The 17,120-nt window shown below is 38.8% G+C and overlaps 1 protein-coding gene across 1 annotated transcript in view; it reads left to right on the top strand.

The window, feature by feature from the left end:
- Window positions 1–14,746, top strand: part of LOC149159866 (uncharacterized) — a 62,875-nt gene extending 48,129 nt beyond the window's left edge. The window contains exons 2-4 of the mRNA XM_089434445.1: window positions 13,935–14,061; window positions 14,203–14,285; window positions 14,660–14,746. Coding sequence (XP_089290571.1) covers window positions 13,935–14,061; window positions 14,203–14,285; window positions 14,660–14,746 — 297 coding nt within the window. The remainder of the gene's footprint in view (window positions 1–13,934; window positions 14,062–14,202; window positions 14,286–14,659) is intronic.
- Window positions 14,747–17,120: the final 2,374 nt, after the last annotated feature.

Raw genomic sequence — 17,120 nt, 5'->3', positions numbered from 1 at the left:
CCTGAGACACTATACTTCTCATCATTACCCATCGCTATGAGTTTTTGGATATCTTTCTCCTCCAAAGTACTGAACAAACTTTTGTCACTGGTCATGTGGAAAGAAGCTCCACTGTCAAGAAACCAACCACTTCCCACCATGGATGAAACCATGCATGCGAACAGTGTGAAATCCAACTCCAACTGTGAAGCAAGTGCCTCACCTTCAGATCCTTCCCCGGATCCCTTCTTGGATTTCTTCTTTGGGCAATTAGTAGCATAACGGCCCAACTCATGACAACGAAAGCATCTCACCTTTGACTTGTCAACCTTCTTCCCATCATTGGAAGAACTGGATTCGGAAAGAGAAACCTTCTCCTTCACCTTCTTTGCTTTGGCAGCCAAAGCACAATCTTCTTCACCAGATACCTCTGATGAAGATTTGTCCCTGGTATTCCCCCTGATCTCCTCTTGCACAAGATCCGACCAAAGTCTCTCCCATCTTGGCAATTTCTCCCGACCATTGACAGAGTCCTGATAGGAATGCCAACTCTTTTGAAGACCAAGGAGAGCCAAGCTCACCAAGTCCTCATCATCGACAATCACCCCCACACTGCCCAGCTCATCCCGGCATTGGGTGAACCTCGTGAGATACCTGGGCATACTGTCTCCATTCTCACAATTAATGTTTCTGAGTTTATCCTTGAGCGCCATTCCACTAGCTCAAAACTCAATCGCTTCTGATCTAAAATTCATGAGAACAAAGTATTTCTTGTACAAATATCGACTGTATGGGCATTCACCGGATATCTCACCTTCCAAAAGAAGGATGAATCCAGAGGCTACCTAGCCCGATTACAGACTGTGCCTGAAGAAATAAAATGTAAACACTTTCTGAATAATAGATCTGATGATCAATCCTCGCTTTGATATGTTGTAGAACTTTTTCTACAAATCAACCAGCTCTGATACCATGTATAAATTTTGAATATTAAACACTTATTCACATAGATTATCCTGATTATACACTATTGTGGAATACATGCACAATACATAATCTCCTCTACGTTGATCATCAATTTAGCAGCATCAAAAACAATGAAACATCAATCACATGTGCACATTAACAAAGTATGTAACCCGGGGAAAGCATACAGCTGAAAACCCCACACTATCTGTATATTATAATGATTGAGAACATGTAACAATACATAGTACAATACTCCTCACAAGTACTCAGTACTATCTCCACCTGTTACACACAAAACTAGCTCAGATCCGAACAAGTCACAGGTTTAAATCTTCTCCGCTGCTTTGCTTGCCTCCTCTGCACAATGCCAAGTGAAAATCACATGAGCATAGGCTACGATTTCCTTGATATTGGCCCACACTGTGTAGTCCTCATTGGTATAACTCAATCCCATGCATGTGCAAATCTCATGCACAACTGATAGTCACAACTCACCCTTTCACTTACCTCTAACACCTGTCTCTGTTGAACTGTCCATGCACTGAGTTAACTGATGTATTCTTTAGTTGCTTTATGAGCTAATAATCAGTGAATTAATTAACAATCAATTCACACAACTCATCACTAGTGTATTCTTTAGTTAGACTAAATACAACTAGTTCAACTAAGTCAAACTAAACACAACTCCATCAACTCCACATCCAACTCCACAGAACTCACATGCATGAGTTCTAACTGAAGTCCTCAATGCAATAGCTCAACTAACACATAAGAAACCACGTGATTCCTGTTGTCAGCTGCATGTGCCACATTCGTAGCTCGAACTGAGGTGCTCCAAGAGAATAAGATAAAGTTTATAGTCCAAATATTACTAAGGGCTAATAATATTTGACTGTTTCTATTTTTAGCCTGGTAGTCTAAAAATAGACTTTGATCACTCCACTGTGAACCAAAAATAGAAGTCCATCTATTTTTCCCAACATGACAAATCATCCATAAACAGCACCCTACAACTCATATACCATGATCCATATGTCTAAAAATAGACATAGTCTAAAAATAGACTTTACACCAAAAATAGCCTGAGGACCAACTTAGTGAAGGTGACTCCTTTCCACTAAGCTCCATCATCTTATTGCATTTCCAACATCTCCTTCATGGAATCTACACATTCCTTCTGGGAAAGACCAAGATGAGTCAAAATATAAGAATTGTTATTATTAGTATTTCTCTCTGACTTAACAATAATTGTGTTAGTGAATAAATGATTTTCCTACAACACAAATGTTCCTGCATATTTTGTGATAATCAGACCCATTTTTTCCAAAGCATATATCCACGATGAATAAAGAATAAAAAGGTGGTTATCAGTGACCATTTAATTTTAACTAATTCTTGATACTAAATATTCATTATAAACATTAGATTAGTAACATTTTCTGATCCAGATTTAAATAGGAACGCAACAAATTACAAAGATAACCATAAACACAGAGACGCAATGGAAATAATACTTCATTTCATTAATGTAAAACACTGACATATGCTTACAAACATAAATGGAAATAAACCAAGTAGGGTGATGGTAGCTTATCTCTAAGGAGAGATGTGGTGGCTACATGCCTCTGAACTATGTGACCATGAGGCTCGAAGGCCTATTTATATTTTAGGAGCAATTGAAAACCCTAAGAATCCAAAGACCTAACCCTGGAAGATGAAACGCTAGACCGTGGGCCCTGTTTGGGTAAATTGGTACAACAACTTCCCGAGGTTGTAACTTTGGCATACGATCTCCATTTGATGCACACTATATCTTGTTAGAAAGATCTATCCGAGAAATACAAATTTTGGAAAAGAAACATTAGTCCACGAACCCATGTTGCTCCCAGTTTTCCCAAAAAACGTTGTTTAGGGCCTTAAAATGGCTCCAGAAGTTTAGGACCCCAAAAGCTACTAAAAATAGTAAATTGTGCTACAATTACGGAAACTAAAAAGCTGAAAGGAACAATGGTAGGGGTCCAAGTGGACTTGGCTGGTGGCCACCAATATCCACCTAGACCATTCCTCCCCCCTTAGGAAGCAATGGTCCCCATTGCATTGAGTTCCTCCATGAGATGAGGAAACTTCTGTTGAACTTGGTCCCTGGTGAGCCACTTGCCCTGGTGAAGGAGTTGGTATTCTTTGACAACTCGATACAATTGGATATTTTGTTTTCGAGTGTGCTTGATCTGTGTGTTGATGATCTGATCAATTGTCACTTGTTCCATGCAATCTGGATTTAACTCTATGGGTGTGAGCTGTTCTGCAATGTTGGATGTGTCTAGTAATGGTGGAAAGTAAGGCCGAAGGCGGTCCACATTGAACACTAGGTGTAGGCCAAGGAATGGGAGAATGCTGAGCTCAAATGCATTATCTCCCACGACCTTGGTAATGGTGTAAGGACCATATCAGAGTGGTCTGAGTTTTTGATAGGCTTCAGTAAGGCATTCCTTTTGCAAATGTAACCAGACTTTGTCGCCCACCTGAAACTTGTGTGGCACCCAATGTTGATCATGTTGCTGCTTGTACTTGGCATTTGATTTCTCCAGAATGTCATGGAACTACTGGTGAATGTGTTGGATGTTCTTAATGAAGCTGTTTGCCTTATTTGTTTTGGACTGGACATGAGCTGAATCTATGTGAATAGCTGTAAATGGCATGGCCACATCAATGGGACATAGTGGCTAGAATCCCAAGCTCACCTGAAAAGGGCTTGGCCAGTCGAGCTATGAGAGCCCGGTTGTAGCTATGTTGAACATAGGGGAGGTTCTCGTCCCATGTGCATGGATGCTTTGAGTTGTACATGCATAAAATGTGTATGATCATCTTGTTGATAACCTCTGTCTGGCCATGAGTTTGAGGATGGAAGGCTGTGGACTTAGTGAGTTTGGTGTCCAACATCGACCAGAGACAGGACCAAAATGTACTGAGGAACCTGCTATCCTGATTTGAGATGATAGACTGTGGGATCCCAAAGAGTACCCACACTCATTCAAATAAGAGTTTAGCAGTGGCTTCTGTTGTGATATTCTTCTTGCAGGCCGCCATAATGGCCATCTTCGAGAACCTATCGACGACCACAAAAACACAGTCGTTCCATGCTTAGTGGAAGGAAGGCCTAACATGTAATCCATGAAGATGCATTCCCAAGGTCGACTAGGGGTAGGCAATAGGGTATAGAGGACTTGCTTCTCGATTTGGCAATGGCACAGGCAGTGCATGATCTTATGTACTTCTCGACATCCTGTCAAAGATTCGGCCAATAGAAATAATTCTGCAGTACTGCCACCATTTTCTCGACCCCGAAATGCCCATCAACTCGACTGTAGTGTGGTTCCAAAATCATCTTGGCATGCTCGTTTGAAGGAACAAAAAGGTGACCCAGGTGGCATAACAGGGCATCCTGGAGGTGAAAATCTGGAACATGCTGACCCTCCAAGAGTGTCTGGTATGTGTAGCCGAATTCTGGGTCACTTTTATAGAGAAGTGGCCAATCAGAAGTCTCATGCCCACAAGAGTTGAGCACCATGGTTAATGCCATGATCCGTGGTCGACTGAGGCAATCTGCAACATTATTGGTGATGCCCTTCTTATACTTGATATTCAATTGGAGTTGTTGCAGGTATGTGGACCACTTATGATGGTGATCATTCTATAATTTCCCTTGGGTCTATATGAACTATAGGTATCGGTGGTCTGTGTGGATGACCATTTCCTTCCCCAAAATGTAATGCTTCCATTTTCGATAGGCCTGCACAATGGAATACATCTCTTTGTCATAAGTGTAATACTTCTGGACTGTGTCTGAAAGTGTCTTACTGTGATATGCCACTCGATGCCCGTGTTGAGTAAGGACTGCCCCAATAGCATAGTCAGAGGCATCTGTCTCAACCACAAATGGTTGTTGCAAGTCTGGTAATGTGAGTACTAATGTCAAGTAGAGGCAATATTTCAACTTTGTGAATGCCTTCTGTTGAGATTCAGACCAAAAGATTTTTTCTTTCGCTCCTCGCTTGGTGACTTGATTCAAGGGCCAAGTGATATGAGAAAATCTCAACACGAACCTCTGGTAGAAGTTGGCAAGACCTAGAAAGGCCCATCCTGAATGACTTGCATCTTGGTTGGATCCACATGCACCCCCTGTTCATCAATAATGTATCCCAGATACTGAACCTGGGTCATGTCAAAAGTGAATTTCTCCAAATTGGCACATAAGTTGTGTTGCCGTAGTGTTTGGAGAACTTGTCGGATGTGTTGGAGGTGCTCTTCCCAATTCTGGCTGAAGATCAGGATGTCATCCAAGTATACCACTACAAATGAGTTGGCGAATCACCACAAGATGTCATCCATTAGTGTCATGAAGGTTGCAGGAGAATTCATCAATCCAAAAGGCATAACCAACCATTTGGAAAGGCCCTCCTTGGCTTTGAAGGAAGTCTTCCACACATTGGAGGGTTCGATTGGTACCTGGTGATATCTTGATTTCAAATCGATCTTGCTGAAATATTTTTCCCACTTAAGTTGGTCTAGGAGGTCATCAATCCATGGGATTGGGTACCTATTACGGACAATGATCTTGTTCAGTGCCTGATAGTCAATACAAAGTCTCCAAGTCCCATCCTTCTTCTGTACTAACACGATCGGGCTCCCATAGGGTGATGAACTCGGACGGATGTGACCTTTCTGCAGCAGCTCCTGAATCTGCCTCTTGATTTCAATGTTCTCTAGAATGAAGCACCGATAGATTGGTCCATTGGACAATGACACACCTGGCATCAGATCGATGGAGTGATTGACCTGACAGTGCAGAGGGACCCCTGCGAGGGAGGTGAAGATGTCCTCATACTCTTCAACGACCTTGTCCATTTGTAGTTGTCGTGTGGAGGGGCCCTGTCTGGAGGTCGTGGCCACTATTTTGCAGTAACCTAAAAGATGGCGGTAGGTGGTTCTACCTCCGGTATCCCATACAACGTATTTGCCAAAGTAACAATAATAGCATGGGGCCTTGATTCATACACAACATGTCGCTTCCACAAGTATGGCTGTCATAATAATACATCACAAACTTCATGGGGAGCAATGTCACACAATACCTCATCCGTGAAGGGCTTGATGTTGTATGGAAGGTGATACTACTCGCTCATGTGAAGATCCCATTCTTGGTGAAGCCACCCGATGGTGTACGCTTGTGGATGTGCTGTGGTCGATAAGCCCAGCTGCTTCACGACCTCTTCCGAAATGAGGTTCTTTTGGCTCCCACTGTCGACAATGAACTATAGCAACAATCCCTTTACCCACATCTGGGAGTGGAAGAGACAATCCTCCTCCTCTGGATCTTCAGGTTCCTCCTTCTGGATCTTCGTGGTGACAATGGTGGCATTGGGCTCCGCATCAATAATCTGCTTCCCTTTCTCATTCCCCTTGTCGGGTTTTGACTTAGAGTCAGAACATGCATCTAATTCTGAAACCTTTAGCTCTGCCACCAATGATTGCTTGGCCTGACACTCACTTGTGTTGTGAGTGGATCTCTTGTGAAACTCACACCACTTTCACGTGTCCTTTTTCGGCTTCGCAGCACTGTTATTCTCTTACATCTTTGGCATGTTTTGTTGGGCTGCCCCACCTTAGCTTTGTCCTTTGTTATGTGGTTTGGGGGCACATTTCTCTTGCTTCAGATTCGCAGATCCAAAGTCTCGCTTCTTTTGTTTAAACTTTTCCTCTACCTTGACAACATATCGGTAAGTTGTGCTGAGCGAGGAGATTTTCAGGAATTCTATTTCTTCCTTGATGTACTTGTGCAGGCAGCCACCGTATTTGAGTACCAACTGCTACTCTAAATCCTTGATACCCAACTTTGTGCGAAGGGTATGGAAAATATTGGTAAACTCCGGGATGTCTTGGTCCCTTCCCTGTCGTAGCATGGTCCACTTTATGTATTGATCCTCATAGCTTCTGACAAGGTAGTACTGCTCCTTGACGGCATCTCGGAATGAATTCCAAGTGGGTGCGGTTGAAAATAGTGAGCCTATACTTTCATCCTTCTACTCGCAGTAGGTTTCCTACCAGTCCTTGACATGGGGGGCTACTTTGAGAAGAGCAAAAATAATCTTTTCTGGACTAGAAAAAGCATGAACAGAAAAATAACCCTCTAGCAGATTTAACCATTTATCGACGGCATCTACGTCTATTTGACTCTCGAATATGGGGATTTCAAAATTAGGTTGTACCTTGAACGATCTGGCATTTCTAGAGTAACTGTTGGAATTCGATTCGTCCCCCTTGGGTAGCCACTGAAGGATCTGGGCAAAGTTGTCCATCATCGCATTCCTTTGTCACTCGAGGGCTTCTTCGAGCAATATTTTGATAGGATCTCCTGCCCCCTTGTCTTTCTTTTCATCCTCCATGGGAGTCTGTAGGGATTTGCGAGGCTGGTCTTGCAAAGGTTTGACTAGTTCAAGCCTTAAATCCTTATATCCTGACCACGTTGGGGGCATGCAAAGAAAAACAGAGAAAAAAAGCAGACTGCTCAGATACCATTGATCCAGATTTAAACAGGAACACAACAAATTATAGAGATAACCATAAACACAGAGATGCCGTGGAAATAATACTTCATTTCATTAATGTAAAATGTTGAAATATGCTTACAAACAGAAATGGAAATAAACTACCTAGGGCGATGGTAGCTTATCTCTAAGAAGAGATGTGGTGGCTACATGCCTCTAAACTGTGTTACCATGAGGCTCGAAGGCCTATTTATTGTTGAGGAACAATGGAAAACCCTAAGGATCCAAAAATCTAACCCTAGAAGATGAAACGCCAAACTGTGGGCCTCATTTGGGTAAATTGCCACAACAACTTCTCGGGGTCGTAACTTTGGCGTACGATCTCTGTTTGACATGCACAATATCTCGTTAGAAAGATCTATCCAAGGACTACAACTTTGGGAAGGGCAACATCGGTCCATGGACCCATGTTGCTACCAATTTTCCCAAAAAACATCTTTTAGGGCTCCAAAATGGCTCCAGAAGTTCAGGACCTGAAAAACTACTAAAAATAGTAAATTGTGCTACAATTAAGGAAACTAAAAAGCTAAAAGGAACAATGGTGGGTGTCCAAGTGGACTTCGCGGGTGGCCACCAACATCCACCTGGATCATTTTCACTCATGTAAATAGATGAGGTTTTACACCAAAAAAAGCATGAAAATAGTTTTACATTAATAGACAATAAACTTTTTAGAATAAAAATAAAATTTGAAATATCTTTTAATATTTTACAATAGTTATACTATTATAAATCAAAAATAAAATTAAAAATATTCCATATCTTAATTTTACTCTCATATACCATACCTTAATTTTACACTGTATCTTAAGCTTAATGAATAAGCATAATATTTTGATTCCTTAAACATCTGGCATTTAATAACCTAATATTATATTTTGAATGATCGTAATAAGAAACTTTATTTCGAAAGTGATAGTTACGCGAATAGGAAATTATGTGCATCATAAATATATTTTGTTGTAGAGATGGATGAGATATGAGATCATTATCATGCAATTGTCTATGTCGTGGTTTTCTAAATAACTCAGTATAAATATTTTGAATGAGGGAAATAAAAAATTTACTTAATGAGTATTGTGTGGATGCATTGTTGAGATTACGTGTATAGCCATGGAAGAAGACTATTGTAAAAGTGTTTGTTGAAGTGACCACTACCATTATTGATTTCTTTACAGGAGCGTGTAGGCAAGGAGTTAATCCTGCGAATGCATGAGGAGTAGGACGTTGTCTGCTTGTGATGTGAAGTCTTAGGTGTGAAGTGCAAAGGAAATTTGAGTTGAATATGTGAGGAGTGACTGATGTGTAAGGATCTTGGTGGATCACATTGAAAGGTCTGTGTGTGGAGGAACATTGGAGAGTGTGAATTAGAACACATAGCTTGAGTGTGAACAACTTGTGTGGTGAGTGTGGAGCGGTCCATTGTGGTTTGATAACAAGAACTGGTCTAGTTTGTAGTCAAAGGTGGGAGAATGTCATTGTTTGAGAATTTATTGGTGTTGGGTGTGTCTTGTGTTGGTGTGTTGTGAGAAGTAACTGTTGTCCCACATGTGGAAACAATTCCCTATGTGTTAATGGTGAGGATAGGAGAAGCTGATAGTGGGTACCCGCATTATGGTTATCATAGAAGTGTCTATTGTATATATCATTACATTTGTGTTTTTCACTTCTTAAAGCTTGTGAAGGAGTTAAATTCCAGCGTGTTGGGATTCCAAAATCAAATTTTGTTTGTTTGTGTTCCTTTCTAGTGGTGTAAAGGGTAACTGACCAATAATTTCTCCCTTTCAATGACATTCAATATTTCAGTTGGTATTTATCTTCCATATCTACCTAATGAGCATCTTCATAACAAGCTTTTGGCAGGCTCTTATGCCTTCTTCAGTCATCGTCATCTTCATGGTGTAGATCTCATTTACTGGTAATGGTGGAAAATCTAGCTCAATCTTTTGATGTGAAGTTGTAAGTCATGTTAAGTGATGTTGATCCCTTGTTCATCTCTGATGAGGGTCATCGTTCAACCTGGTGTTAGAGGTCTGCTACTCTACAAGTCATGGACCACTGTTTGTGAACTAATAGTGTAGTAAGTGAGGTTCCTCATGGGAGTGGAACAATGGGAGAAAGTAAAGTGGTGATCATAGACTTATTGGTTAACGTCGACTAGTCTAGTGATTTTCTAAAGAGATGAAGTGAGTTGTTATTGTCCAAAGGTCACATGTGTGTGGCTAGGCCACCTGACATGTGTGTGGTTAGGTCAACCTTGTCAACCTGTGCGAATTGAAAGCAACATGAAGAATTGGCATTGAGGAAGACCCATGCTAGTGTTGTGGAAGACACGAGTAAAGTCAAGTCCCAAATTGATCATTACAGAGTTGAACCGAGCTAAGGAAATGTGTTGCAGCTTGTTCGGCAATTTTGATGAAGGCTCTCTAATTGTTGTGCATTACCAGTGTGTAAGATGTGGATGTTGTGGAGCCTAAAACATGTGAAGAAACCCTGTGGTGTGAAGAATGTTGAATGAATGACATCAACCTACACACTAGCTAGCATTGGATATTGAGTGTTGGAGCAATTTTTCATATAACAAGAACATACCCTATTCTCCTGTTATGCATTGAGCACTTGAGGAGGCACAGATCTATTTTGTATCAACATTGTGTATTATTGCATGTGAAGAAGGCCAATTGAATGCATTTCTTTATTCTCATCGTTGACTTGTGTAATATAAGTGAAGTTGGTGTGACTAGCCCATGATTGATTAATGTAAAATCACATTTGGTTCTTATGATATGATTCAAGCATTGAGCTTGATGTGATGCATTGGAATTTCCGTGGATTTTGTGTGGCTAATTGAATCCATTGTTTATGTGTCAACTTGATAATTTTATCATTGGATGTGTTATGGTTATTGTTGACCACGTGCCATAATCTATGGTCTACTGTGAGCTACAAAGTGACTCTAGGAAGGTGCTTGACCAATCACTTAAAGAATTCCTTGATGACTTTGGGCAGGTGAAGGTGGAGTTTTAATGTAAAGGAGCCCATATGTTTTGGAATATCAATAGCAAGAGTGAATCGCTAGAGCAGGTGAAAAACTGAGTTGCGTGGTAAAACCTGGCTTAGAATTTATTGTTCAACCTCCAAATTCTAGTTGTAGCAAAACACTTTTTTAAATAATAAAAAATTGTTGTTTACCATGAATGCCTCATTCTATATAGTGATACTATTGAAATATCATTGAGTTTTTTAATGGCATGAAGTTTCTTTCGTTTTGTAAAAAAGAGCAAAGTTGTATGTTCATTAAAGCATCCAAATTTTATTATTTTGGCTCTTAAAAAAGGAGGGTTAATTTGTTCTGTATTTGGATAGAACAACACAAATAAAACAATGGAAATCTATATTTTTTGGAGCTAGTAGAAGGAGCATGCATAGAAGTGATATGTAGGAAAAGAAAACATAAACAATTACATAGAGAGTTTAAATAGTTTAGGAATAAGTATTATAGGGAAGAGACGGAATATGAAATTCCTGAAATGAAGTATAGTGAGAAAGCTGATCAAGATGAAGGTGGATATTTAACAGTAGACGTATAGAAAAATGTAGAGATTGCAGAGAGAAATGTTGTGGAAATGTTGTGGAGCAATTAGAAGCAACTGATGAGTCTAAGAAAGTGAATAACTTCTTTGAAGTAGAGGTGGTAAATCCAATAGCTATGGTTGTTGATGATAAAGAGTAATTTACAATTACAATAAAATTTGATGAAGGATACTTGTTTTATGAAGATAAATTGCAATTTATCATTGAAAAGAAGCTGATTCATAAATTTTTGTTTCCTTTAGAAGACCAAGTGGTTGATGATCTTCCCATAGCAATAGAAGAAGCAAAAAATCATAATGAGAGCCTTGTTATAATAGCATAGGTAGAAGAGCATGAAGAGAATTTTTGTAGCAGCAGTTAAGGGAACACGCAAGTTTGAAGATGTATTATAGTTCATTCAAGCATGGTTTGAAGCACCATGTTTTAATGGAGTTTTCACAGAATTTCCAACAATTAATGTTGAAGAAATAATGGACAATGTAGAAGATGAAAAAGTTTATGAATTTTTTGTGTACTTGAGCCCTGAAGAAATTAAACATTATTGTGGATTGACGTGAGAGCGGTCCATTGAACAAGAGTTAAAATAATTCAATGGTGGAATTGAATTTGCTAAAAAGGGTGAAATGAATTGACATTATCCCATTTGTAGCAAGAAGCAATATCCAGAGTTCATGATATGGAGTTAGAAGAAGAACCAAGTTGGAAACACTGATTTTTGGCGAACCAAATTCAAGAATTTTCATCAACATGTTGCAACAAAGAAAGTCAAAATGAAATACTTGAACACTTTGTCACAGTTTGTAAGTCTGGTTCAAACTTAGACAAGTGGGCTTGTTTTCTATGTTATGCTCTGATCCACTTCTCCATTAAGGGGGAGACTTGGAATAATGGAGAAATGTAGATTGTTCTAGATTATTTTTAGTTGTGTTTTGTTGAGATTATGGAGCTTATTTAGTTCTTAGATCCTTTTTTTATGGATATTATTATAAATTCTTAACTGATTCGTAACCCTATATGTATGACATTTAGCGTTGATTAAATGTGGAGTGTTGAGTAAAGAAACTCTCCAGTTTGATCTAGACTCACCTAAGAATTACACATTTCTTTCATATTTTGTTCCTCCTTAATTTTAATTACAAGTTTCCACATAGTATTATAAGTTTATTTCCAAAAAGAATTCATATTTATATATAGATCCCATGCTTCAAAATCTTCTTCACTTTCAAAGTTGGCTATAGCCAAGGAATTTCCACCATAAATTATTGCAAATTTCTTCCATCCATGTGCTATATTAGAAATATGTCCCTATCGAATACTAGATGACACAACTCCTTAGATGGAATCCCCAATTGATCTTTGTTTTCAATTCACCTCTTCCAAAGGAAATCATATAAAAGAGGATTTAACGTATCTCACATTAGTTTGGCATCCTCCAAGCTAGGAAATGTTTTCCATTGAGGATGCTAATGGAGTTAAGTCATAAGATGAAGAAGATCAAGATAATTATCAAGAATTGGCAACGTTTTCTTACGGTGGGATGTTCATAGAGTCATATCACTTCCATTTATGATGTAGTTCATGATGATGCTTATGACTGGGATAAATTTTTAGCACCCACATTTGTATAAAGAAATCGATCTCATTTCGTCCACACAGATAATCACAAACCGCACGAAATGCTCGAGGGATGTAAAATAGTTTATGTTGGTAAGTCTAGGAACAATATTATATAAGTGCCCATTATGTGAATCATCCATTGTTCAGAGTTTTAGATACAATTTCTTAGTTTCTTGTGAGGTGGTTTTGCTCAAGCATTTGGTGTGGATGTTGGAAAACACAGAATCGGATATAATTCATAGTGATTGCAACTTCAAGGAGTTGGCTGAATTCTATGTTTGTAACCTATAATGAGTGGGGAAAATGTAATAATTTATTTGTCTTGTTAGTCCTTGCCTTTAGCAGGACTATAGCGATCGATTGATCGTTGACCCTGCATTAATTCATCTTTTGACTGATTTTTTTTTCCACCTATATGTATTTTAACCAAAGTTTAATGCTGACAATGTCATTCACTAAAATTTTAACCAAAGTTTTTCTTTGAAAAATATTCTACCTCTTATTATGGCCTTCACGTGGCCCGATACAAAAATATTGTGGTAGCTTTTTTATATACAAAATTTTTTGGCACCATGCATTTTAATTACAAAGTTTGTTTATATCCAAAAAAAATTATGTTGCACTTCATTTTATATCCAAAGTTCGGGCAACAGTGATTTTATCATGCCTTCATTTTATCCAAAGTCCAGTTGGGGCCACTTTTTATTAAGATGAAACCACGTGTTGGGTTAGCAAAATTAGAGAGGAAGCCAAGTGTTTCATGCATGTCACGTAGCTATGGCTGAGCTTTCAAGCTAAATTGACTCTGGCAGCCTACCTTCTATGCTTGTTCCTTATTGTGTTCTTCTATTCCTTGTCTCTGTAATTGAATTTTCAGCTGAGGAAGATATTATTGTGTGTTTATCCATCAACATGACATCGAGTGAGAGACCACCTTCTGGTTACATAGCTTCAACCCCAGAAGATGTGCCAGGGAAGCCACGCATCGTGGGATCCCACCTAATAGATGCAGGTGCCGAGATGCTTCAGAGCTTCACCCCTATGAAGAAGTTTCAATAGGTATTTGATTTCTTGATATTTCTTCTTTTAATTTCCTAAAGTGTTATCATATTGAATTACTAGAACAGAACCATGATCTAGATTAACGCAATTTGTGCAATTTGTGTACAGCATGTGTGCACTTGGGCAATATATGGACACGATATGACCAGACAGATTGAAACACACCATTATGTGGCCAGGGTGAATGAGGATTTCTTGCAGTGTGTTGTGTATGATTCAGATGCCAGCGATGCACGTCTCATAGGAAAGTTGGGGAAAGCCCATGTTTTTTTCCTGAAGTTTTAGTTGCAGTTGATCCTCATGTTAGTAATGATAACATCTTGAATTTAAGCTATGGATGTTAAATTTGGGCACAAATGTTTGTTGGGTTTTTCAGGTGTGGAGTATATCATATCAGAGCATTTGTTTGAGGCTCTCCCTGAAGAAGAGCAGAAGCTTTGGCATTCTCACTATTATGAGGTATGTGTGACTATATCATTAGATGAATTTCTTGTGGCTCCATTTTGTGTATCTGAATATGCGATGGTGTGTAGCATGGCACCAAAAAATATAAACTAGCATCAATTTTTTTTAATCTTTAAATCTAATGCGCCAAGAACTCCTGCATCTAGAGGAATCTAAAACTGCGTGTTAAAATGGTACTAACAAAAAATACAAACTAGCATCAATTTATTTTAATCTTTAAATCTAATGCACCAAGACTCCTGCATCTAGAGGAATTTGAAACTACGTGTTAAAATGGTACTATGTTGTGGCTCAGGAATCTGAAACTGTGTGTTGAAATGGTTCTATATTCTGAAACTGTGTTAAAATGGTTCTATGTTGTGGCTCAGGAACCTAAAACTGTGTTGAAAATTGAAATGGTTCTATGGTGTGGCCTCGTATGTTGCGATTTTGGGTATGGCGCCTCCAAAAATTGATACCATTGGGTGCATAACAGATTTAGCAGACTTGAGGTCTGTCTCTGTATTACCAGATTTGATAGCTTTTCCCTCTGTTTCTGTATTAACAGATTTGGGGTGAGGTTTAGATTTAAGATGGATCATTATTTATCTATAATCATAGATATAATCTATGAAGCACCCATAGGGCCGAAAATTTTACTAAATGTGGTTAATCACCTAGAGTGATTAAAAAATAATAAATTTAGGCTTTTAATTACTCATTGGGATGTACAAATCCCTTACATCCCAAAATTAAATATGTTTATTTAACGCCCTTTGCAACTTTGTTAAACATTAACAATACCTTCTCAATACAATACCCTTAATATTATCAATACCTTCTAAATATTTGAACCTTAACCTTATACCTTTGGTAAACATTAACAACACTAATTAAACAAATTTAGGATTTTGATTGCTCATTTGGGATCAACAGATCTCAATAACAAAACCATTTTAACACCCCAAAGAGAATTGAGCCAAATTTATTGTAAACAAATTTAAGATTTTGATTCTTGTTTGGGATCAAGAGATCTCTAACAATACCATTTAACACCCCAAATAGAGTTGAACCAAATATAATACTCATACTAGCTAGTTTAAATGGTTGATCTATACATTGATCCTGCTCCTGCTAAATTCATCCATTTACAGAGAACAAATTTCGGAAATAATGCACAGCATACCTAACTAACTAGCCAACGGACTCGCCTTTGCTGCCAGTATTTCCGTCAATATAACGGTCGCACTATCAGACGCTTCTGGGTCTTTTCTTTAACGGACGGACAACAACGACTTCTGTTCTAGGAAGAATGTAATTAAGATTCAGGACAATTCAACATTCAACGAACATTAACAGAGTTTATTGATGAGCAGGGAGATGAAAATCGGGCATCTGGGTTCTCGCTAAAACTTACCCAAATAAAACATTAACGGAAAACTTCCACACGTAGTCAGATGAACGGGCCCCATTTGACCAACTTGGTTCATGCAGTTGATAACGTGTTTGTGGTAAGAAACACGTGTCAAACTTTTTCATCCATTACCGGATTATTTACTGAAGTGCTAAGTTCGTTCGGTGAAGTTCGCTGGTATTGACGGCGACGGAGCATGGTTATTTTTGAAGGTGGAGAGCATCGCGTGGGATTTCGAAGCCATTGTTACACTCCCGAGAAAACATTAAGTTGCCCATAATTAACCTAATTAATGGGCCAAAACACCTAATTTTATAGCTCTTTTGAACACTGGTGCATCTGGTTACAGTTCATCTCGAAACACCTTCTTCTATCATCAGTGACAGAAATTTGAAAGGATTTACCTTCTGTACTTTCCCAGAGTGGCCGCATACTCCCACAGGCCAAGCGGAGCTCGACCTTTCCTTGGAGCAGGCTTTGACATGGCCAGTATTATCATTTTCATTTTAATATTTCCATCTGCTCAGGATTTACCTTGTGTACTTTCTCCAAGTGGCCGCATACTCCCACAAGACAAGCAGAGCTCGGCCTTTCCTTTGGACGATAGTTTGACATGGCCAGTATTTAGAAGGCAGAGACTGGTCTGAATGGCCAAGTAACCATTCAAAATATTTCGTCTACAACCACGTCTGACCGCAGGTTGAATTCACCTGAATCTGTAATTTTCATATTTTTATCATGAAAAAATATTGAAATGCTTTTGTTAAAATTTTTAGCATTGCTTAAAATATTTTATAAAACATGAAATTTGGAAGGGTAGGTCACTCGTACGCATGTGTACATGAGCAATCATTCACCTTACATTCATATATGACTTCTACGCAATTGTTTTTTTGCATAGTTTTGGATAATATTGGTAAGGAATGACAATATTAGGTTTGAAAAATTTACACATATTCAACGAAACTACGACGAGATATCCGAAATAAGCAGACAGTCGACGATAATAAACACCCACCAAATCATCTCGCCCGTTAAAGGAATTCAAATGTTGAAAGGTGATGCTAAGCAAACACTCGATAATAATAAGTACACAAACTCAAATCATGTCAACTCTTAAAGGAATTTCAATGTTGAAATGTGACCATTGTGATATCGATTATCGTGGAGGTGAAAAAATATGCAATACACTAGTAATATATGCAACTACCCTACATTCATGGAAACCTAATTTTATTGAAGTCGAGTGTTTAATATATAGGTGAAAGGCCTTCATAAAATCAACACAGAAGCAGTAGAGCTTCAAGTGATTCTGTCTAGCCTCCTAAATGCTAGCTCAAACAGTGAATATGTGATGCATTGTCTGGTAGTCCCGCTTGAGCCCGGCTTGGCCTCTAGCTATCTAACGGTTCCTCTCAAACCAATCAGACTCATAA

This window comes from Pinus tabuliformis, chromosome 5_2, assembly GCF_031772625.1.
Source record: "Pinus tabuliformis cultivar Carrire ecotype Pingquan chromosome 5_2, CPIR1, whole genome shotgun sequence".
Lineage (NCBI taxonomy): Eukaryota > Viridiplantae > Streptophyta > Pinopsida > Pinales > Pinaceae > Pinus > Pinus tabuliformis.
This window is presented reverse-complemented; position numbering and strand designations above follow the sequence as displayed.